Raw genomic sequence first — 23,282 nt, 5'->3', positions numbered from 1 at the left:
CACATTTTTGTTGTTGCCGATCACGAGTTTCCGTTACTTTAAGTTTTATTTTCGTACAACCACTTCCTCTTTTAATAATGGCGTTACATAAAAATGCGTATTAACTTTTACTTAAGTTGGGGGTATTTGATCAGAATAAAACGTTTCACTATAAAAACAAATTGAGAAACATTACTTTTTATATGACAACTGTAATTGCTAGAAACTTCTAGTGTATGACACATGTTAGTTGTTACATGTTCAGTTCATGAACAATTTATCAAGGAAATGATTTTGCTTTGTCATGTATTGCTTCTAGGAAATTCTGATATCTACATACATGCTCGAGAAAATATCTGTTTTAAATACACTTACAAATTAAAATCAACTATCATATGTTTAATTATGTTTCTTAAAATTTGTTTACTTATCCTCAAACTCAAAGTATTTTCATTTTGTGAAACAGTATTTTGATTAACTCAGACGTTACCTGTGTCCTGTATAGAGAAAAGATGTATACTTGCCTCCAATTCAAGTCCACCAGATATTTTATGACTTTTGATAGACAAAACATGATGTCAAACATCTGTCTGTAAGCAAATGGACTCAAGACCAAAAGGTCAAGAGTTTGATTCCTTCCTGGCATTTCCGTCCAGACATTGAGTCATTGAGAAAGGCAATTTACATGATTTTCCTCACCCCACCCAAGTACAATAACTGGTACTTGACTAATTGGTTGGGGATGTTAAGGTTTCTCGGTTGGCTAAATTGGCCTTTTGACCTTCCACTGTTTTCTTATTAATGAATTAAGAACGAATGGAGCCGTAACGAATGTTGATAGATGGGCATGAAAGAATTCTAAATCTGATTTTTGGGGGGCCAAATTGATGACGTCATCATTTTATTGCCTCTGATATAATTTTTTTCTATGACAAAATACAGCACTTTGGTACATACCACTGTCATGAAACTTCGTTTTTCGTTGCATAATGATGAAAGCTACAAACTCACGGTTGCGCAAACTGATATCTACTAACAATCTGTAGTTATTAAGAATTAGATTTTTCTAATTAGATGAAAACAAACATTTTCTAATTACTACAGATCATTAGTAGATATCGGTTTGCGCAACCGTGAGTTTGTAGCTTTCATCATTACTAGTATGCAACGAAAAATGAAGTTTCATCACAGTGGTATGTACCAAAGTGCTGTATTTTGTCATAGAAAAAAATAATATCAGAGGCAATAAAATGATGACGTCATCAATTTGGCCCCCCAAAAATCAGATTTAGAATTCTTTCATGCCCATCTATCAACATTCGTTACGGCTCCATTCTTTCTTAATTCATTAATAAGAAAACAGTGGAAGGTCAAAATGCCAATTTAGCCAACCGAGATACCTTAAAGCTTGGAAGGAGAGGTATGGGCACCACCATCCAATACTGTGCCCTGGACACAGTGGATAACAACCAACTGCCAAGGGCTATAAGCCTTCTCACATTAGTCAGGACGCATGTGCGGCAACAGGAATTCTAGGTAATATGTCAAAGGGTAAGGCACACAAAAAGAAAACAAAACCCGTCTGGACATTGTTATGCAAATCAAACAATGGTCAAGACAAGGACTGTTTACTTTTTGTGTGCCCTACCCTTTGACATATTACCTAGAATTCCTGTTGTGGCACATGCGTCCTGACTAATGTGAAAAGGCTTATAGGATATATATAGGACTGCTAGTATCTAAATACCGTAAACAAAATGGTTTAACTTTCTTTATGGATTGATACATGTAAATACTAGGTTATAGTAATCTTACTTTTTTGTTCCCATCGCAGGTCACTATGCCTGCTCTAAGTGTGGGTATGAGCTGTTCTCCAGTAAGGCTAAGTATGCCCACTCCTCACCCTGGCCGGCCTTCACAGAGACCATCCATGAAGACAGTCTGTCCAAGAGGCCTGACGGGCACAATGCCTTAAAGGTAACTTCAATTCAAAGAGACTTGTAGAAGTAAAGGGAAGTTAGTTGAAGACTTTTATTTTTAATGCATTTGTTTCCTAGCTGTGTTCAAGCAAGCAAAATTCCAGACGAATAAATCAATTACACTCATGAATGTTAAAGTATAAAAATTTAAGCTACAGACAGATAGAACAGTCGTATTCACTTTCGGCAGTACTGACATAATCAACTGTCACTGATGTAACTATGTCTACCCTCTGAGTACATAGCACTTCTTGATTAATACATGTACAGTACTGTATTCAATATTCAAAGATCAGGTCCATGTTCAATTTGTTTTTTATAAGCTATAGGTAGGCAAAAAGTGACAAAAGATAAAAGTTTCAACATTGATTTTGACTTTATGGTCAAGTGGTTACCATTAAAATGTAAAATGTAAAACCTGAACATTTGTGCATTTACAGTAACTTTGTTTGATATGTTTTCCTCAGGTGTCCTGTAACAAGTGCGGGAACGGGCTGGGTCATGAGTTCCTCGGGGACGGACCAAAGGGGAAGTCACGGTTTTGAATATTCTCCGACTCTTTGAAGTTTGTAGCCAATAAAAGTGAGTCATATAATTGTTGTATATATATATATATATATATATATATATATATATATATATATATATATAAGTTGAATTCTTAGAATAGTAAGTAGCTAGTTTGGAAAATGCTAGCTTGATGAAATCTCGCTTATAGCAGCTTGCCCAACATCCGCCAGCGTCTGCGGGGAGGGGCCAGTTACAGCCCTGGACAGCAGAGATTGTGTTACACAGACTAGGAAATGCAGGCAAGATGTGGTCTCCCCTTCTTTACCCAAGATGTATGATGGATCATCCCAGGCATAAGGGTAGTACATGTGGGGGAGGGGGGATGAGGGAGACAAGGGACAGAGTCTGTCTGGAAGGAAACCCCAGAGAAGGAGGTTGTCCGTGTAGAAGACAGAGAGAGAAGAATAAAAACAGTGTGTCGGGGATCCTTTTAATGATTCAATCTTTTAGAATTCAAACAAGCTTGCAATGATAATTTGTACTGAATAGGCCTTAAGTTTCACTTTCCAGAGACATTCTATTGCTAGAAATGCCACATATTGCCACATAAGTATATTGTGTGCAGGTTTTGAAAATAGAATATTAAGAATTCCTACCGGTAGTCAAGGTAAAATTTGTGGCTGTTACATTGAAACATTCCATTTTCTTCCATTACTTTTCTTTTCTTATTTTTCATTAGTCAGGTCTTTCAAGTGTTCAAAGTTAATCTTTGTATTATGATTTTGAATGTTTGTTGATTCTGAGGTTAACCATTGCTGAATCTGCCTTTCTCATTTTTTCCAGATGCGGCCAATGGGCCACAAACTAACGGTCAGGCATAACTGGTTTATGTCTGCCACAAATGGACACTGCCTATTCAGCCAGTAAAATAGACACTTGTGTACATGTTCTCTGCCTTTTTTCTCAGTTTGATTTAAACTTTTAGTGAAAATCAAACATTTCCAAAATGATACCAAAGAGCTTTAGTGAAGTCTTGCAGTAAGTGAGTAAGTAATTTATGATATGTATTTTTATTCTTAGAAACTATTGATACATGTAGCACCAGAGCCACAAAAAAGTGGCAAGACAGACTCTTAAAATCTAGCCTGGTAACCATTTTCTCCTGCCTGTAATCTTAATGGTGCTGACAGTGTTGTCCGCCAACCCGCCAGTTCATTTGCACAGGTTTACTCACAAAGTGGATGCAGTGATCAGAAAGATTTGCTGAAGAGATACAAATGTAGGTTGTCAGAAAAAGACTGGCAGGAGAATGGTTACCAGGCTACTCATTTGATCTTCATAATTCAACACCAAGAAGAGTGCACAGATGGCGCAAGGCAGTGCCCATTTGACCAGATTGCAGCTGCATGATTGCCCAGTTGAGGCCAGCGAATGAAGCGTCCCTGCCAAATCCTCCACAGGACAGCAGGGGCTGCCGACACCTGAAGCATGGCCTGCTGGGTAATCATCCACCTCCAGTCAACCCCCCTCCCATCCTTTCAAGAACCATGGATTGTTAAACTTCTCAAAAATAGAATGTCAGGAAAATTCGCTGTTTTTATCAACCAGGGATGTAATACGAAATTCTCAATTCTTATTTATATATTTACTGATTGAATGCGAATATTCTTTTTGTGATTTTGAGTCTTGTATTGTAAGCAGAATTATTAGTCAAATATTACACCAATATTCTACAAAAATTAATCAAAATTAATGTTCTTTTACCCAGTTTCCTGTTATGATATATGATGCACGATAGTACCCCCAAAATGAGTATTCTTTTCCTCGTTTTCTGTTATAAATCGTTGATATGATATGATGAGACAAGGTAACGAAAAAGAAAGTGGGTAACTGATCTGATAAAGTCACAGGTCAGAAAGTAATAAGAAACTGGCTGGCACTACTGTTTGAAATGTTTTATTTGTACTGTATAAAAATTCTATGTTTAATGTGTACATGTAATAGTATGAAAAGGCTAGGTAATTATGACTACCATTAACAACATTCTAATTTAATAGTTTGGCAGAATTGGAAACCCATATAAAAATCAGCAAAATTGGTATCACATACTCTCACTCATTGTGTACAAATATGAAAATTAAAAGCAAAATTGAACATAAAAAGAAAATATTTGACACATGCAGCAACTGTTTCGTTGGTTAAACTATAGTTTACTCGTATTCAATTTCCCACCTATTGTGACAGGCAGTTAGGATTGTTTAAGCTGGTTTATTTTCAGAAAATGTTCTGAACTAAAAATGCTGTACCTGTAATTTTGTCATATAACCATATGTGGACTAGACATTGTGACGGATCCTTAAGTTGAATGAATTATTTCTTCCATTACAATGTTTTTATGCAATTTGTGTGACCGTCTTTATTGGAAAGAATCAAGAGTGATAAATTAATGACCATGATTCACAAAAACAAGTGATTCACATATAAATAAATTACAGTCCCTAACTTAAACATGATATTTTTCCATTTAAACACTAGCCACCTGTCCAGATAGACCAGATTTTATTGCATCCCTAAGTGGGCAGTTTTAACTGTATTTACTACAAGTCACTTTGGCCAGTTGCAGCAGTTACTACTGGACAGGTCTTCTATTCACTGAGTAGTTGAACTTGCAGTTTCAGAAGTTTTCTTTTAATCAGCAGTGAAAGTTTTACTTCCACCATTATTCTTTTTTCCGGCAGCTAAACTTTTACTTTTAGAATGATTCCTTTCACCAGAAGTTGAAGCTGAAGTTTTGGAGTCATGTTTTTTGTGAGTAGCTGTTGCTGTTTTATGTTGTTGTGACGCCAGCGATGTGGGAAGTTCGGTCCACAGCTGGTAGTCTTTCCTCGCGAGAAATCGTCTCACCATGCGGCACTCTAAGCAGGTCACCACCACATGCTTCTCGCGCTTTGCTGTGGGAAAAAACATTAAAAAAAAAAAAGATTAAGAGGGAATCTCAACTGTATGGAATTTGAGTCACCATATCAATGAAAAAAAGAAAAAAATGCTAACGTCACAGACAAATTGAAATTAGGAAAGTAGAATTCCCCCTTCTGTCTTGCCAAATACATAGCACAACACAGTGTAGAATACAATGTAGCTATTCAAGATACTTGTAGATAAAGGTTTTTGATTAATTGATTAATAGAACGCTCAAAGGCAAGGGGCAATCCGACCCCCAGGAGGGTTGGGACAGAGAGTGATGCAGAATACACAATGTTGTATTTTATTTATGTCTTCCCCACCCAAAATCGCTGAGAATGCCTTCATCTCAGCTCAACTTGAAGTTAGGCCTAGGAAAAAAAATGTTGTGTTTCCTGTTTCAGTCCTGAAAAAATTAGGGTCGGTAGGTAGGGATTATCTTCTTTTTTTTCTTGTAATTTTTTTTTGGCTGACCAAAACTCTAGTGATACATATTACAATACAGTCGAACAAAGTAAACTGAAGTGCATGAGGACACTTCTCTTTTAATGTCAAACTTTAATTTTGTGCACAATAGATACATTTATCCTTCATTAGATAGGACAAGCAGTGTTTTTGCTTCAATAGGAAGCAGGCTGAATAAAAATTCTAACTGGAAACTGTGACTCCTCTGCCCACCCCCAAAAAAAGTCTAGGGTCGGCAGGTTTTTCTAGGGTAGGTAGGGAAACAGGAAACACAACATTTTTTTTCCTAGGCCTTAAGGAAATTTGGTGCCTTCGAACAACAACAAAAATGAAACAGTAGAACTTTAACATCAGATCTAGAGTCAGGCATTCAAGTTTATTACAGCAGTTCATTCGGAGCATAAATTTTGAGAATGCCTGCACAATATTCTGCGGAAGCCTGTGTGATAACAGTGGAACCCCATGTGATAACCCAAGTTATCACCTGGTCTAGAACACCCACAAGGAGCATCATTACAAAACAGACCAGGTATGATAGTAACTTTAAGTATAAAGAAAGGTGGTTACCTCTGATTCTGACAGTAGCCGTGACTCCAGGGATGAGTAAAGAGTCACATCTCTTACAGATGGTCCTCTTAACACTAGGGTCCCTGCGGAAATACACACATTTTAGTTATAAAATGAATACTACGGTGGGAGTTATGTAATCAATAGATCTTCATCTAGAAACTAGCAAGGCAACATTTTCGCAAAAAAGCAGGATGTTTTCCCAATAGCCTTCTGTCAGGCTACTTCAAACAATACTTTTACTACTAGGTTTGGGAAAAGGTTTTCTACTCGTGGCTGTCGGAAACTCAAAACAACTGTTCTTGAACGAACCTGGCAGACTTTAAGTTCCTTTGCCTGGTTATTTTGTTCAAAGTTACAAATAAAGTTGTGCATTTATGTTACATCTTTTGCTCTTTGTTTGTTGTAATTATCATTTGTTATAGTATAAACCTGATATTCCTCGAGTTTTCATGAAATACATAAAACACAACACAGTGTATTCCGAATCGCCCTTGGTCCTGGCCCTCCAGTGTATTGCATTTTGTCGTAGGGTGATCCTTTCCGCGGTCAGGTCGCACCTTGGGCGATTATAACAGAATACACAGGACTGTGTTGTATTTAATTATTGTACAACGTGACCATTATGCATGTACTAACAACTAGAGAAATTGCACATATACTGGTACTGGTACTCACTGTCTCTGCACACAGGTTTTGGAGATATTCTTGAGTGTGCTGGTGTAGTATCTGGCGAGCTGCACATTCTTTGGGTTGACGGACATCACTGTGTGGGCCATCTAGGGGTTAAACAGAAACACAGATTGTCGCAAAATGTATGCTGTCAATTTACTCAACAACTGACTTTTCTAACTGTTCTATTAACAACATACCTAACTCCTAAGCTATTGGATCTCCAATTAAATCTCAAACCATTAGTTGCAACAGTTTGATAGTCAGTTGTCATATTGAATCCCAAGAGGCAAGTAGTTTGAAGTCTCCTGGCTCCCGGGAATCGAACTCAGGCCCGCCAGCTTTCTTACCCAACACCATAACCACTAGGCCAAAAGGCATGTACACATTACTCTTAAGAGGAGCGCCAGTGTAATTTTTCCGACTACTACTATATCTACGTGACTCAACCTCTGCTTGGAGAGTACTAGTGTACTCATGATCATTGGACTGGTCAGGGACCATTTGGACTGGTCAGGTGGTGGCATTTGAGCCCAATGGTAACCGTTACACTATTTAAGGTACGATCTTGTAGGAGGTTCACATCCTATATGAGGATATTGCAGTGTTAATATATAGGTAAGGTGTTAATGCATATATTGGCATGTCTACAGTTTAAGTTATTCAAAGTAGGTCTTGGGGCACCGTAGCATTATTTTCAAGAAATGCAAGATTATAAAATGCCCGCTCGGCACCTTGAGAATAGCATGATATATACATTGAACATGTAGTGTTAATTCTGATGTCTTTGGCCTGGCCACTTTTTTCTTCTTACAATCCTCTGTAGTAACTGCCGAATCAATCTTTTTGCTTGCTAAGGGACCTGACGTTATTTATTGGGGGGGAGGGCTGGTGCAAAATAGGTCTGTTAAAAAATTTTTCAATGGCCCCCCCCTCGCCCCAAAAAATTTTTCTATGGCCCTCCCCCCGCCCCAAAAAAAATTTCAATGGCCCCCCCCCCCAAATTTTTCCTTGCCTTTTCCATTACACACAGTCTGTCATTAAATAATATAGCAATAATTGCCGATGACCTGAAGTGTCAAGATCAGTCCACTACAGGAGTCCAATCCTCCCTCGACTGAAGATGGTATGCAGGTATGCAGGTAATAACAATAGCGGTAGCGTTGTTTGAACGTGACGACGATCGGGGTGTCAAGACCCGCACGTCAACAAATTACGCACGTTGGAGTCCTGCTGGGGCATATGTTATCTCCCAAAGTTTTACAACAGCCGAGTTTTCATTTTGATGACATATATACAAACATGTAGCACTTGATGTTGTTACACTCATGCTGCAACGGTTATAAGACTTACCTTGTCTGATATCACTTCTCCGATCTACGTGAAAAAAGTCTCTGGTAACGTTTAATACGCAAGATCACGAAACTGAGCGTTTCCGCCAGACCGACCGCTAGCTGTTTAATAAAGGCCGTCCAGGGATCGGAGGGCCGAAGGCCCAACCGGTCTCGGGGGTTAGGGGCATGCTGTCCGAGAAATTTTGATATTTTTGACCCTCTAAAACGAAATTTCCCGCATTCTGCGAGGCAAAAAATGTGGATTTTATGCGTCCACATCAACGAAGAGAAAAGCGGGCGGGGAGGGGCGGTAATCCAAGGCGATCTTTTCCACTACACATGTACGAAATTTCCACAAAAGAAAACAAATTAATGTTGTAGTTGGAAGAGACTTGGGTACATTTTAGCGATATCGTTACGAAAACCGCTTCAAGACTGCTTCAATCTTTCCAAAACGGGAGTTATTTCGGCCAATTGCAACCAACAAACTTGCCAAAAAAATTTCACGCCACCATGATTACGTCATATGCAGCAGAGAGCCCGCTGTCACGAAAGTAAACATCGTAATGTTTTATCCCGTTGCCGTCCGTGAACCATTCCGTATACAAAGAACAGATGCACGCAGGATTGATATTTATACCAATTTTAGTTTCTATAGTTTTCTTAAACTTCGTGCGAACATGGAATCACACGACAGAGGCGGCTGCAGAAAATTAAATTTCTCCGTATGGGGAGGGCGAACTATATCAACGTAATCCTTGGGGGTCCGGGGGCATGCTCCCCCGGGAAAATTGGGAAATCTTGACTATCTGAAACGATCTTTCCTAAATTTTGATGGGCAAAATTTGCTGGCAGACTAAGCTAAGTTTAATAGCCTTTCTATTAGAACTTCACATGGTGTTGAGGGCGACGAGGCCCCCAACGTATTTCCACGATTTCGAGCGCCGGGCATGGCACGAGCCGTCGCAAGGTAGGTGTGGAGAAATGTCATTCAAATGATGAAGTTTGGACCCTCTGAGACACGATTTTCTGCATTTTGAGGGATAAACTTCGCTGGTAGACTATGCTAAATGTAATGACAATTTTCTGTCAGAGGAAGAGATTTTTGATGGCGACGAGTGCCGAAGTGTTGTGTGCGCCGGAGGCGCAAGCCGTCGCAAGGGACGTCCAGAGAAAAATTGAAATCTTGACCATCTGAAACTTCATTTCCTGCATTTCAGGGGCACATTTTGCTTGTATTTATCAAGGCCCCTAAGGCAATTTTTTTTCAATGGCCCCCCCCTCGGCTCAAAAAATTTTTCAATGGCCCCCCCCTCGGCTCAAAAAATTTTTCAATGGCCCCCCCACCTATGCACCAGCCCTCCCCCCCCGGTAAATATCGTCAGGTCCCTAACAGTGTTGAAAGGCGGAAATATTTATCATTACTTTGTCTGCCAGTTTTCTGATGTCTGGACTGGACTGTTTTTTCTGCCAACCCATGTAGATTTTAGATTTTATTGAAATGATGCAGCTGTGGTCTGTTTCAACGTTCATTCTCTAAGCATAGATTGAGCTTTACTACACTCCCTTACTAACTCTAACTGCAACAAGTTCACTATTTGGACCAAGGAGGCTTTTTTCAACCTCCTTGTTTGGACATATTAAATTTCCTCACCTGGTACAGAAAATTCATCCTCTGTAAGTTATCTTTCCCTGCTATCTGTGCAGCTGGCTCTTCTTTCTTCCTCTTCCCCATTGCTTTAAATTCGCAATTAACTAATTGTAGGACTAATAATGTCACACTGAAACAACGTAAAACAAATTTTCATGCCAAAACTGGAAGCAACGTGGTTCTTTCCTGACCCAAACATCTACTTTGAGATTGGATGATACCAAGTTCATATAAAGGGAATTTTATAAAGAAATAATCAATATTATAGTAGCTAGATGGTGACAAAAAGCCCTAACGTATTTTGATATTAATAACTTAGTCTTTTAAATATTTACTAGTCTTATATTAAAAGAAAATGTATATTATGACTGTAGAAATAAAATTTCTAAACATCTCGCCTCCCCTTACGATATTGGCAGAGTCCTTACGCAAAATGGCGGACGTGAGGTAACACACGATCGGTATGCGGCCGTCGGTTTTTGGTAAGATTTTGTACTGTATTTACGTTACTAGTTGAAGGTTAGAGGTTCAGACGACGTTTATTGCTGTAGAGTAGATTTAGAGAGCATTTGTTCATCGCTGGATTAGAATAGAGCTTTGTATTTCGGCCTTGTATATGACGAATTTATGCTCTTGTAGTCGCGTGTCCTTGATAGGGACAGTCGACAAACGCCGGGCATAATAAAGTTATTTTTGAGTTCAAGGAGATTTCTTGTGAAATTTCGAATAGTTCTTTGTGCGCATTTATGTAATTGGAGTCTTTTAGTTGTTTAACTAGTTCTGTTTGCTTGTTAAATCTGGGAAATAAGTTCGATCGATCTAATTCCAAACTTTACATCTGCTTGGAGATTATGAAAGGGGCCTGCATGCCTTTCTGTAACCTTCATGTGTGATCATGTAGGTGCATGCTGCCAGAATCCCCCATAGAGACCCTCATGATAAATGTTACCTGCAACTTACAAAATCAGTTGCCAGTTGTTGTTGTTGTTGTCTCTCTAACCGCTTCAGTTGTCGGTAAATGGTCTCATGTGCTTTCCTTCATTCCTTTCTCTCTATGTGCATCCAAACACATGTGTTACACTCTTGCTGCTTTTTCCAATTGGTCGGCTTTTGCACACATTGTCGGTATCCCTTCAAACTTCCATTCTTCTATTCCTTTTGTCACTGCAAAAACTGAGAACATAAAACCACCGCAAAATCTCTTCCTTTAGGCTACAATTATTACAGTAATGGTGGCCACCTAAATACAAAGAAGAGTAAGAAAAAGAAGAATTTACAAAACACATTTACTTTTGCACAACATACATGTACAGTATATCACTATATTATGTAACATTATATAATCCATCTCTATTGACACCATCAGTGTTACAGCAGAGAGCAGGGGTAGCAGTACTGAGGGCTGTGGTGTTACAACAAGGGGGCAGAAACAGCTGTGTGAATGTATGGCAGACAGGTGAAGCACCTGCCAGGTGCCTCAGCACCTGGAACAACCCATGGAACAGGAGAAGACAGTCACCATGCATTAGATGGGTAAGGCAAAGATTCAAAACTGTTGTGTGTCATTCTTATACATGTATGTACTAAGGCCTCACACACTCACTCACTATCCAGTTTAGCATCCGTTGTTCACAGCCTACATATACATAATGTAGCTATGAAAGTTAATTTTGTATTTACAATCACAGTTCCAAAGGGTTTTATAGAAAAAAATTGCAAGAGGGTACACTGCAATTGAGCAGTGCTGACCACAAAGTGTGGGAGATGCATGTAGGGTTCTCCCTACCAGGGTTTGGAGTTGTTTTTTTTTTTTTTTTTAATTCTACGTTAAAATGGAGCTTACTTGGTCAGGGTTACGGAATGAGGGCACCATGTTTTAAAAAATCCCAGCAGGTATAATGAAAAAAAGATAGGGTCAGTACTAGTAGTTTATTTTAATTTTCTTAACAGAATCACTGGTAGGAATACAGAAAGCTATGTCCCTTGCCAGCAATGAACCCAGGAACAATAAAAGCCAGGGTTGGTCATAAACTGAAGTACTGTTCTTTTTGCCGGGGCTTACTTTACAGTGTATTAGCAAACACTGAGAGTCTGAGAAAATAAAGTTCAAATCTTTGAGCAATTCTTTTGTGCTTCCTTTTACAGTACTCCTCTAAGGCACCCTCCAGCATCACACCACAGCACACGTACAAAGTTGTTTCCAGAGACAGGGCCGGGAATGACTTGCGGAGAATCCTGCCCACCTCGGCGAGCGTACCGGCCAGCAGTACAGAACCGCTACAGGGGGACAGTAGACAGGAGACGGACAACAACAAACCTACAACCATAGCTGAGGATGGGGTAAGGATGGGATGAAGTTTTTATTTTTTTAGTAATCATTGCCTCATCAGTAGAAGAATTGCAAAACAATCTAAGAGAACAAGCTCTTATTTCACATGTACAATGTACATGTTAGATTTAAGCTTTTTCAAGGATTAAACTGGCTATACCAGCTATATAGATACAGAAACTGAAGCTTGTGTCTTACGATAAAGGGCAGATATACCAACAATATGTATACAGATACAGAAGCTGCTTATTGACACCAAAAGACAGTTAAGCCAGCTATACAGAAATATATGCAAAAGCTGGTTTGTTATGCCATAGGTACTAGTAATCATATACTGTACCTGCTATTTCTTATACAGAAGCTGATATGTTATGCTGAAGAAAGGGGCTAAGTAGTAGATACAGATACAAAGCTGGTATATTATGCTGATGGGCAGCAAATGGACCAGCAGTTACTGATACAGATATGGAAGCTTGTGTGTTGGACCGAAGGGCGGTTAAACGGGCTGTACAGATAGAGACGCAGATGTGCTACGTTGAAAGGTGGACATATCTGCTTTACAGATACAGGTGCAGAAGCTGGTGTGTTACATTGAAAGGCACTTATACTGGCTGTACAGATAAAGAGACAGACACTGATGCCAAAATTGCACACAGAGAGTCCAATAGATTTAACACAGAATGTCTGTCTTTACCAGGTCCCAGCCACAGGAGTAGATGATGTAGATGCAGACCCTGAAGTCTTACCTCCTAACCAGCTATGGAGGGAACAGAGACTGGACCTGGCAAAACTACCCGGATACTACATGAAGTTATCCAAAATCAGGCTCACAGGTATTCAAGAGACTTGACCTACAATGTAGAAGCGTTTTGTTTTTGTTTTTATTGGTATACATATCAGACAAGACATAGAAGTGAATGCACTCTAGCAGAGCTAATATTAACATTACCACTTACGGCACTAGGACATTTGAAAATAAGATAAACAAAGGACAAAGCAATGTGATATCAAATAAGATAGTAGTACAGCAGCGGGGTGATGGATCCAACAAGTGTATATATATACATACAAGATTTTAAAGGAAAATGTTCAATCAACTTGTAAACGTTTGGTCTGGAGTATGTATGTGTAAGTTGCATAATATTGGTATTTGTTTCCTTTGATGAAGAGGGTGAACCCCTGAGTAAAAGATAGAAAGACTAGAAAATTTATGGATCATACTAAAATTGTTTTGGAACCATTGCTATTTTTTCTTTTATACTTAATAGGTGGTAACAGTCAATGCAGCTAATAACAATCCACATACACATACATCATTTATGTATAAAACCCAGTACATGGACCAGTGCACGTTAGGTGCAGGTAGACACCAGAAATACCTGCACAGCTCCAATCTTACCTGCACTAACCTGCATAATACTTAGTATGCAGGTGGTATTTTGAGCCCTGTTTGTGCTATATTATATCTGTATTGATGACTAGTGATTATTTTTGCAGGCCTTGTAGTGATCAGTGCGATGGGTGGGTACTACATGGCACCAGGTAGTCACGACTTCTTCACTTTTCTACTGGCCATGACTGGAACCGGGCTCACATCGTGTGCAGCCAACACCATCAACCAGGTAAGAGAATTACTGTAACGTTAGCTCACCTTTATCCGTGGGGTAACCTATATCCATGGTTTTTAAAAACAGGCTATCTAGGGAAATCATGTAGGTCAATGAACTGTGCTTTTAAGCTGCAGTAGTAAGCAATTTTCAGTTTGAATTTACAACAGATATAGGAAAACTTTGAATTTGCATTATGTTCTCAAATAGAGTATGCACTTTTTGAACATTGAAAACCTCAAAAGGTGCAGCAATTTGTTGTCAAATGTAGGGCTATTGGGAATAATTGGGAAAAAAAGACCTAAAATAAAGCAATGTGGCTATATAGTTCTTGGGAGGATTTAAGAGCAAATGTCTGTAAGGATCAAACAATGGTGGCAAAGGTCAAAAAATAGATTTGGCTCATATTTTGCACAGTGATAGTACTTGGTCCACAACCCCTCAAAATAGCTTTCTTTTAGATCAAAACTCCTTGTTGCCATGGTAACGGGCAAACAAAGTTTTCTGGCCATTTTCCCCAATTTTCGCATCTCAAAAACACAGAAATCAGCATATTTTACGGCACTGTCTCGGCAACACCTTTAAACCTATCATCAAAACAAAACAAGATATAAATAGACCAACATTTTGGCTTTTTAAAAATTGTTGTGAAATTTCCAAAGTCGTACATTTTCGTTCTTGGGCAGCCTGAAAACAGTGCAATGTTTCAAGCTTCAAAAAAATTTGATTTTTGGCCCAACTTTGTAACGCTATAAGTGCCAAGCTGGTAATTTTTTTGGCTTGAAATTTGTACCATATATAGATCATTAGAATATCTATCAAATGCATTGTTGCAAAGTTTGGGGTCTTGTTTGGTTGTCACGTGACTGTCCCCTAAAGTAGGCCACTTTTTGTGTTTGGCGAAAATTGTGAACTTTAGCCATGTTTAAAGTACGCTACGTGAAGAAGTAAAATATATTTCTAAACCAACTTCTTATCAAATGTGGATCTATGTATTGCCTATCAAATAAATGCTTGTAGAGTTTCGGGTCATGACGTTTAGCCACGTGGTTGTCCCTGAAAGTAGGTCATTTTTTTGCATTTGACGAAAATTGTGAATTTTAGCCATGTTCAACGTACGCTACGTGACGAAGTAAACAAGGATTCTTATTTAACTTCTGATCAAATGTACATCTATGTATTGTCTATCAAATAAATGCTTGTAGAGTTTCGGGTCATGACGTTCAGTCACGTGGTTGTCCCTGAAAGTAGGCCATTTTTTTTCAATTGACGAAAATTGTGAATTTTAGCCATGTTCAACGCACGCTACGTGACGAAGTAAACAAGGATTCTTATTCAACTTCTGATCAAATGTACATCTATGAATTGTCTATCATATAAATGCTTGTAGAGTTTCGGATCATAACGTAAAAGTCACGTGGTTGTCCCTGAAAGTAGGCCATTTTTTTGCATTTGACAAAAATTGTGACCTTTAGCCATGTTCAACGTACGCTAGATTGCGAAGCAAAATAAAGTTCTGATTCAACTTCCTGCCAAAGGTAAATCTATGTATTGCCTGTCAAATGAATACTTGTAGAAAATTAGATCATGAAGTAAAGTCACGCGGTTGTCCTTGAAAGTAGGCCACTTTTTTCATTGGACGAAAATTGTGAATTTTCAAAGTACGCTACGTGTACCCTGGTATCCAGCCGTATTATAGTTCCCGAGTCTCTTTTGTCCTCTTCGCAGATACATATTTCACTCGTTCTCATTGAATTGAAAATAATGGCCTTATTGACTACATCATTTAGGTATAAGAGGATGTCCCAGGGGACACTTAAAAAGTGGGCAGCTTTTTTACACCAGGTCAAATAGAAAGCTTAGAAAGCTTCGAACAATGCTAACGTTCGTTACAGTCATTTCTGTACAACATTTTGTTATACCCCCTTTCCACTAGGACGGCGCTCTCACGGCGCTCTCTCTGCGACCTCAAATTTGGAAGAGCGCGGTGAGAGCGCGCTGGGGTCGCCGGAGTGATTCCACTTGAGCAGTTTTTCTGGCGTCGCGGCGCTCTCACGGCGCTCTGGCCAATTTTCCATCGCAGCGAGAGCGCGGTGAGAGCGCCGTCTTGTGGAAAGGGGGCCTTAGGTGGGGTACAAATGGCAGTCAACAATCCTTCCTTGCTTCTTTAGAAAGCCAGAAAAACTGTGCAGCGTCACAAAAACGATCATTTCTTGTCTTATACGTGGATAATATAACAGTGGCAACTGGCAACCATCAAACTGGTGGTGGTAACGTTTGTTACCGAATTTGGCAACAGGAATAACCCACCTCACACAGCCTCCAAGATCAGTGACAGTACCGATCTGGCGTTATCGGGCAAAGGGCCTGCTCAGCTGGTTTCATCTACCGAACAATCATTCTGGGAACTGAATAGTTACATTTTTGGCTACTACTTGAATTCTTCGTTTGTTATCAGGCGACAACCATTTTTTACGGGGGTGAAATTCCACCCGTGGCTAAGATAATCTTCCAAGCCATCAACCAAAATGAATCTTTTGGAAAACATTCCAGGGATTGTGGAAAAATGAAGGAACCTGTGATTTTGTCTAAAATTTGCTGCAAATCAAGTCGCAAAAGCAGGCGACAGCATTTTTACATTTAAATGAGAACGAGCCATTTGCGAAGAGGACAGAAGAGACTCGCGATCGGGAGCTATAATATAGCTTGATACTAGGCTACACTACGTGACGAAATTAAGAAGAATTCTGATTTAACTTCTGGTCAAATGTACATCTTTGTATTCTTAATTTTCTTTCTTCAAATAAATGCTTGTCGAGTTTCGGGTCATGACAATTAGTCACATAGTTGTCCCTGAAGCCAGGTCACCTTATGTGCTCAACAAAAATTGTGAATTTTAGCGCATTATAGAACATAGCTGAATTTAAAACGACATCTTAGTTACATTATCAAAATTGATATTTACAATTATAACAGAGTCATCGCTTAAGTAAGCTTTAATTTAACACTGTAAGCCCATTATCGGTCATTGTAGTACCAATATGATATGCATTGGACATTGACAATGTTAAAAGAAAGAAACTGTTCAAGAGGTATCTTTTCTAAAGTAACAGAACCTCCTAACAGCATTTAGCTAACTATCTGCCCTACTTTAGGGAGCAACTGCACCGCAAAGAAAGACGACCCCAAGCCTTACTAACACTCATTCAACAGACAATGTTAAGGGCTACACATGATCGGAGTCAGTGCCAGTAAAGTATTTCAGTTCCCCAATTCGACAGATTTAACTACAGCCCTATATGGTGATTTCTGGCCAAAAGCAAAATTTGACCTACTTTCAGGGACAACCACGTGACTAAAAGTCACGATCTGCAACTCTGCAAGCATTCATCTGATAGACAATACCTAGATGTACATTTGACTTGAAGTTGAATAAGAATTCTTGTTCACTTTGATACCCAGCGTACTTTGATCAAAGCTAGAATTCACAATTTTCGTCAAATGCAAAAAATGGCCTACTTTCAGGGACAACCACGTGACTGAACGTCATGATCCGAAACTTTGCAAGCATTCATTTGATAGACAATACATAGATGTACATTTGACTAGAAGTTAAATAAGAATCCTTGTTTACTTCGTCACGTAGCGTACGTTGAACATGGCTAAAATTCACAATTTTTGTCAAATGCAAAAAATGGCCTACTTTCAGGGACAACCACGTGACTAAACGTCATGACCCGAAACTCTACAAGCATTTATTTGATAGACAATACATAGATGTACATTTGATCAGAAGTTGAATAAGAATCCTTGTTTACTTCGTCACGTAGCGTGCGTTGAACATGGCTAAAGTTCACAATTTTCGCCAAACACAAAAAGTGGCCTACTTTAGGGGACAATCACGTGACAACCAAACAAGACCCCAAACTTTGCAACAATGCATTTGATAGATATTCTAATGATCTATATATGGTACAAATTTCAAGCCAAAAAAATTACCAGCTTGGCACTTATAGCGTTACAAAGTTGGGCCAAAAATCAAATTTTTTTGAAGCTTGAAACATTGCACTGTTTTCAGGCTGCCCAAGAACGAAAATGTACGACTTTGGAAATTTCACAACAATTTTTAAAAAGCCAAAATGTTGGTCTATTTAGATTTGTTTTGTTTTGATGATAGGTTTAAAGGTGTTGCCGAGACAGTGCCGTAAAATATGCTGATTTCTGTGTTTTTGAGATGCGAAAATTGGGAAAAATGGCCAGAAAACTTTGTTTGCCCGTTACCATGGCAACAAGGAGTTTTGATCTAAAAGAAAGCTATTTTGAGGGGTTGTGGACCAAGTACTATCACTGTGCAAAATATGAGCCAAATCTATTTTTTGACCTTTGCCACCATTGTTTGATCCTTACAGACATTTGCTCTTAAATCTATATGCATTGTATTTCTGTTCAATGTTTCTTATACTGTGATTTTGTAACTTGCGATAGGTGATTCACAAGTTTGTAGAGACAATGCCAGTGGGAACACTTGCTCTAACATTTTTGTAAATGTTTGTCCTTGATATATGGAAAATTAGCCACTACCATCTGAGCTACAGGGACATCCCTCTTTCTCCATATAAAAAGAAACTGCAAAATTAAAAGTAGAGGGTACCTCAATGATTGTTTAGTTTAATATCCAACACAAAAAATAGACTCACCCAAACTTTTGACTGAACAGCACCAGTCTTTGTCAAGGAATAATAAACAATCCACTGCTGCCATGACGTCACGTTATGCATGTGACTCAGGAAGCATCTATCTGCATAACGTGACGTCACGAAAGCAGGGGAATGTTTTTTTTTTCCTTGACAAAGACTGGTGCTGATCAGTCGTAAATTTGGGTGAGTCCAATTTTTGTGTTGGATGTTACAGTTTAACTTATATTAATGATGACTTTTACAAACAAAGATTCACTTTCAAGTTAAGATTGTTTTGTTTATGTGTCAGAAAGAAAATTATTTTCCACATTTAACATTATTTTCCTGTTTTCCCAATCCTCTCTATTTCATGTGTCCGTAAGAATCTTCTTTACGTCGCCTTTGTTAACAAAAATGGAATTATTTTCCAGGTGTTTGAAGTTCCGTTTGACTCCCAGATGGACAGGACTAGGAACAGGGTTCTGGTGAGAGGCTTGCTGAGGTGAGAAACTAACTTATCCATTTAGCAAAACTGTAGATACCAAGGTGGCTGTGTGGTTAGTGTAGATTCTATAGGTTACGAGATCCAATTTTTAGCAGGCCTTAAGTTAATGTTGTGCCTCAGGAAAAGGTTCTTTACAACTATTTCCTCGCTTCACACAGGTGAAAATGAGTACCTAGCTTTGCTTAAGGATGTTCTCTCGTAGAGGACATAAACTTTGAGGTCCTGTGTTTGAGGAGAGCCACACTTGCCACACTTATAGGTATCCTTCTTGGTGTGAGTGGATGAAACGTTACAGTCAGATCTTGCACAACTTGTACCTACTGTACAAAACATGTTTGTATGTATTGTATTGCATATTCTTAAACCGCCTCATGGAGTAACACACCAGGTTTGTACTGAACAGTACAAGCTGCAAATCCAGACAGATTTATTTGGTAAAATCACCCACACTAGGAAGGACTCCTAATCTTTTCAATCTGTGTTGTTGATTCTTTAACTTGCTCAAGGTGTGGCTCTCCTCAAAAACGGGACCTCCATGTAACCTTTCTATCCGAGGGACGGCCCTAGTTGAAGCTAGGTACTCAAGTTCACCTGACTTACGTGAGGAAATTTGTGGCTTTCACAATACCAGGACATATGAGAGGATACACAAGTAGTGTGATAAGTCTAAAGGTGGTTTTCCATATACAGGTATATGTGAAAGGTACAAACAAAATCCAAATATAGAAAAGTTGACAGGAAAACTTGCATTAGTACTAGTACATGATAGGAATTTTGATTTTTTTTTTCTTATGATAGGAATTTTTATTTTGTTCTTATTGTTGTAGGTACAACTTACCAAAAAAATTTGATAGAAGTTCATCTAAACTTGTTCTTGCATGTATTTTACTAGTTATTGATAAAAGTTGTTTGTTTTTTACAGTCCCCTCCATGCAGTAGGTTTTGCCACAGTGGCAGGTTCCACTGGTGCCTTACTGTTATACAACTGGATCAACCCACTAACAGCAGCCCTGGGGGTGGGCAACCTGGCCCTGTACACCCTCCTGTACACCCCCATGAAGAGAATGAGCATCGCCAACACGTGGGTGGGGTCAGTAGTGGGTGCCATCCCCCCACTGATGGGGTGGGCGGCCTGTACTGGACAACTGGAGGCTGGTCAGTACATGTAATACTGTAAATGCATTTAAGTATGCGGGGATTTACTTTCGCGGTAGCGGGAAAATGGAGTGTTCGCGCTGGTTTTAAGTTCATGGTAGTGGCATAGTCTGCAGTCTCATACTATAATGGAAGTTCTCAATGGTTTTTAAGTTAGCGGTAAAGTGGACTGCAAAAAACGCAAATATAAAACCACCACAAAATTTCTGCATTTCCAGTAAAAGCCAGTTCACAGTTGGAGTTGTACAATGCATGGTTAAGGTTAAGGTTAAGATTGTTTTTAAGTCTGTATTTGAACCCATGGCATGTGTACTAAAATGACCTTTTTGCCTGGTAAGGTAAATTTGCATGGAGGGACAGATCTAGATGTTAGTTGCAACTTAGACAAAATACATGCAAAATTATACACAGTCAGTAAACACAAAATAGCAACATTTCCATCCTTTTCCAAAGTGTAGTGTAACAATTTATGGAAAGTTTTAGATAGTTTAGAACAATGTGGAAAATAAGATATAAGGGAAAGACAGTTTTGCAAGTTTGGAACTTATCCCTGATGTTCTTGTTGTTGTTTTTTTATCCATTTTCAAACCTAAATGTTTTTAACACGTCTTGCTTCAGTCTGGCGTGCAGGTATACGCAGCATTCATTTATTCATCTATAACGGGACATGATTATAACTGGCCTACATTGTATGTGGACAGATGGTCACTATAGACACTGAGGGTTCTTTATATTTTTGCCAAAGGGAAAAATTATCTGTACATGTACATGTAGAAGTGGTCACTTGTGCTGGTTTTTCTCACTTGATTAGGCCACACCAATTTAATTTCTTGGTTCACGGATTTTTTCATAAAAAATATGGAGCGAGAGGGCGAAATTAAAATAAAAATTGTAAAATGGTTAGGGTAAAGGTAACGGCTAATCCAAAACATAAAGAAAAACAGCTTTCAGCTTGAAAAAAGTACAAATACACTATTTTTGTACAGTAACAGCACCTGTACCCACACTTTAAGGAGCTTATAATATAAAGGCCAATTTGCTACACCAGAAAGTTGGTGAATGGTTTTATCAATGGTGAAAATTTGCTGAGTGGTAATTTTTATTTTTATTTCTTTTTCCAAAAAATAGGAGCGAGCGAATCTGTGAACCAAGAAATTAAATCGGTGTGGCCTTATGATGTTTCTTTGCTTTGTGTAACCATACACATTTCACATTTCTCTACAGGAGCGTGGGTCCTTGCCGGCATCCTGTACTCCTGGCAGTTTCCGCACTTCAACGCGCTCAGCTGGCGACTGCGACCGGATTACTCCCGCGCCGGCTACTGCATGATGTCCGTCACGAACCCTGACCTCTGCCGGAGGGTCGCCCTTCGCCACTGCCTCCTCATCACGACAATCTGTTCTCTCGCGCCCTTCACGAATCTTACAACCTGGGCTTTCGCGTTCAACTCCCTCCCGCTAAACATCTACTTTTCGTACCTCGGATGGAAGTTCTACGAAGACGCCAACAACCAATCAGCACGGAGACTGTTTATGGCCAGCCTATGGCATCTCCCGACGCTCCTACTGTGCATGTTCATATGTAAGAAGTCGCTACACGACAAAGACAAAAAGGACAATGTAAAAGCGTTCACAGATTTCGTGGTGGGATTCCATCCCTTCCCCGTACTGCCTTTTCACAGATTATAATGTTATGATATGTACACATGTAAAAAAAGATGTTTTATTGTTCTTATTTCTTAATGAGAGTGCACACCAGAAAAAGGGAATTAATCATTAAGTTGATTAATAACTATAAGTTAAGAGCTAGTGATTCTTATTGTAACATAAAGTAGGTTTGATTTTTTGTATGTACAAAAGTAAGTACTAAGCTGCTAGTTTCTAAAGATGATAATTTGTCACTGTGCATATAGTATGATAAGAAATGCAGTGTGGTACTACAGTCAAACCTGCCCAAGACGACCACCCGGGGGACCGGACAGAAACGGTCGATTTGGACAGGTGGTCGCTGAGAAGAGTATCGACTCAAAACATGCCCTATGCAAAGTATAAAGGTTTCCGTTGTGTTTAATGGCAAATAGCAAGCACACTGCACGCACGCAAAGAAGCGAGGTATTTAATTAATGTCAAATACAACACGCACACTGTAAATTGTAAATTTAACCCCAGCTTTTATACGATACAGTATAATATTTGTACACTAACGTTTTAGACAGTAAGGGAACTTTGATGCTGTCAGTTACCATACAAGCCTTTATGCGTTAATTGCTGTGTTCTTGATCGCCGTATCTGAAATAACTACGGTGCACCTTTCGAATTCTATGCCCGGTACGTCCCAATAGCGTACTTACCCAAGGGTGAAGGTACAGTACAGTTGGACAAAAGCACTCACACAGATCTTTCTTTAAAAGGTATGAGCTACACAGATCTTTCTTAGAAATTTCCTCCCATATTACCGTAGACTGCCCCATTGACCCACCCATTGACCGCCGCAATCTTTATTCTAAACATAACATCATAATGGCAGTCAAAATCTGACTCAAACTGGTCGATTTCGGCACAAAATCGCGCTAGATATCATCAAAAATCGATGAAAACCTCAATTTTGAAAATGATGCGGTCGTTGAGGGGCCCAATTTGGGCCGGTCGCGGTCGCGTTGGCCAGGTGGTCGTTGAGAAAAGGTCGCTTAATGCTTACGTCAATAGGGAAAAAAAACGGGACCGAGAAAAAACGGTCGAAATGGCCAGGTGGTCGCTGAGAAGAGGTGGTCGCTCGGGCAGGTTTGACTGTATGTACTGTAAATATGAAAATACTGGCATCAAAATCACTGTGAAAATGTGCTTGTTTACCCAAATGTACAGTAACTGTATTACTTTGACTGCGAACATAGAA

At 39.2% G+C, this 23,282-nt stretch overlaps 3 protein-coding genes across 3 annotated transcripts; 2 read left to right on the top strand and 1 right to left on the bottom strand.

Annotated features, from left to right (window-relative positions):
- Nucleotides 1-1,800: 1,800 nt before the first annotated feature.
- On the top strand, nucleotides 1,801-3,690 carry LOC118429398 (methionine-R-sulfoxide reductase B1-like; the record flags this gene model as incomplete). Its single annotated transcript, XM_035839880.1, has 3 exons — nucleotides 1,801-1,956; nucleotides 2,426-2,540; nucleotides 3,312-3,690. Coding segments are annotated over 3 exons (309 nt in total), but the record flags the coding sequence as incomplete, so codon positions are not given.
- A 718-nt stretch (nucleotides 3,691-4,408) lies between these two features.
- LOC118428699 (ribonuclease P protein subunit p21-like) lies at nucleotides 4,409-10,350 on the bottom strand. The gene is made up of 4 exons (XM_035838839.1): nucleotides 10,122-10,350; nucleotides 7,140-7,240; nucleotides 6,462-6,544; nucleotides 4,409-5,419 (listed from the first exon to the last, which is right to left on the bottom strand). Exons 1-4 carry the CDS (start codon nucleotides 10,200-10,202, stop codon nucleotides 5,157-5,159), a joined length of 528 nt encoding a protein of 175 aa, XP_035694732.1. The 5' UTR covers nucleotides 10,203-10,350; the 3' UTR covers nucleotides 4,409-5,156.
- A 164-nt stretch (nucleotides 10,351-10,514) lies between these two features.
- Nucleotides 10,515-22,092, top strand: LOC118428691 (protoheme IX farnesyltransferase, mitochondrial-like). The gene is made up of 8 exons (XM_035838827.1): nucleotides 10,515-10,600; nucleotides 11,485-11,651; nucleotides 12,264-12,458; nucleotides 13,145-13,280; nucleotides 13,945-14,069; nucleotides 19,162-19,232; nucleotides 20,158-20,390; nucleotides 21,615-22,092. Exons 1-8 carry the CDS (start codon nucleotides 10,582-10,584, stop codon nucleotides 22,076-22,078), a joined length of 1,410 nt encoding a protein of 469 aa, XP_035694720.1. The 5' UTR covers nucleotides 10,515-10,581; the 3' UTR covers nucleotides 22,079-22,092.
- Nucleotides 22,093-23,282: the final 1,190 nt, after the last annotated feature.

The sequence above is a fragment of the Branchiostoma floridae genome, chromosome 13 (assembly GCF_000003815.2).
Source record: "Branchiostoma floridae strain S238N-H82 chromosome 13, Bfl_VNyyK, whole genome shotgun sequence".
NCBI lineage: Eukaryota > Metazoa > Chordata > Leptocardii > Amphioxiformes > Branchiostomatidae > Branchiostoma > Branchiostoma floridae.
The sequence above is the reverse complement of the archived record's forward strand: the minus strand, read 5'-3'. Positions and strand labels throughout refer to the sequence as shown.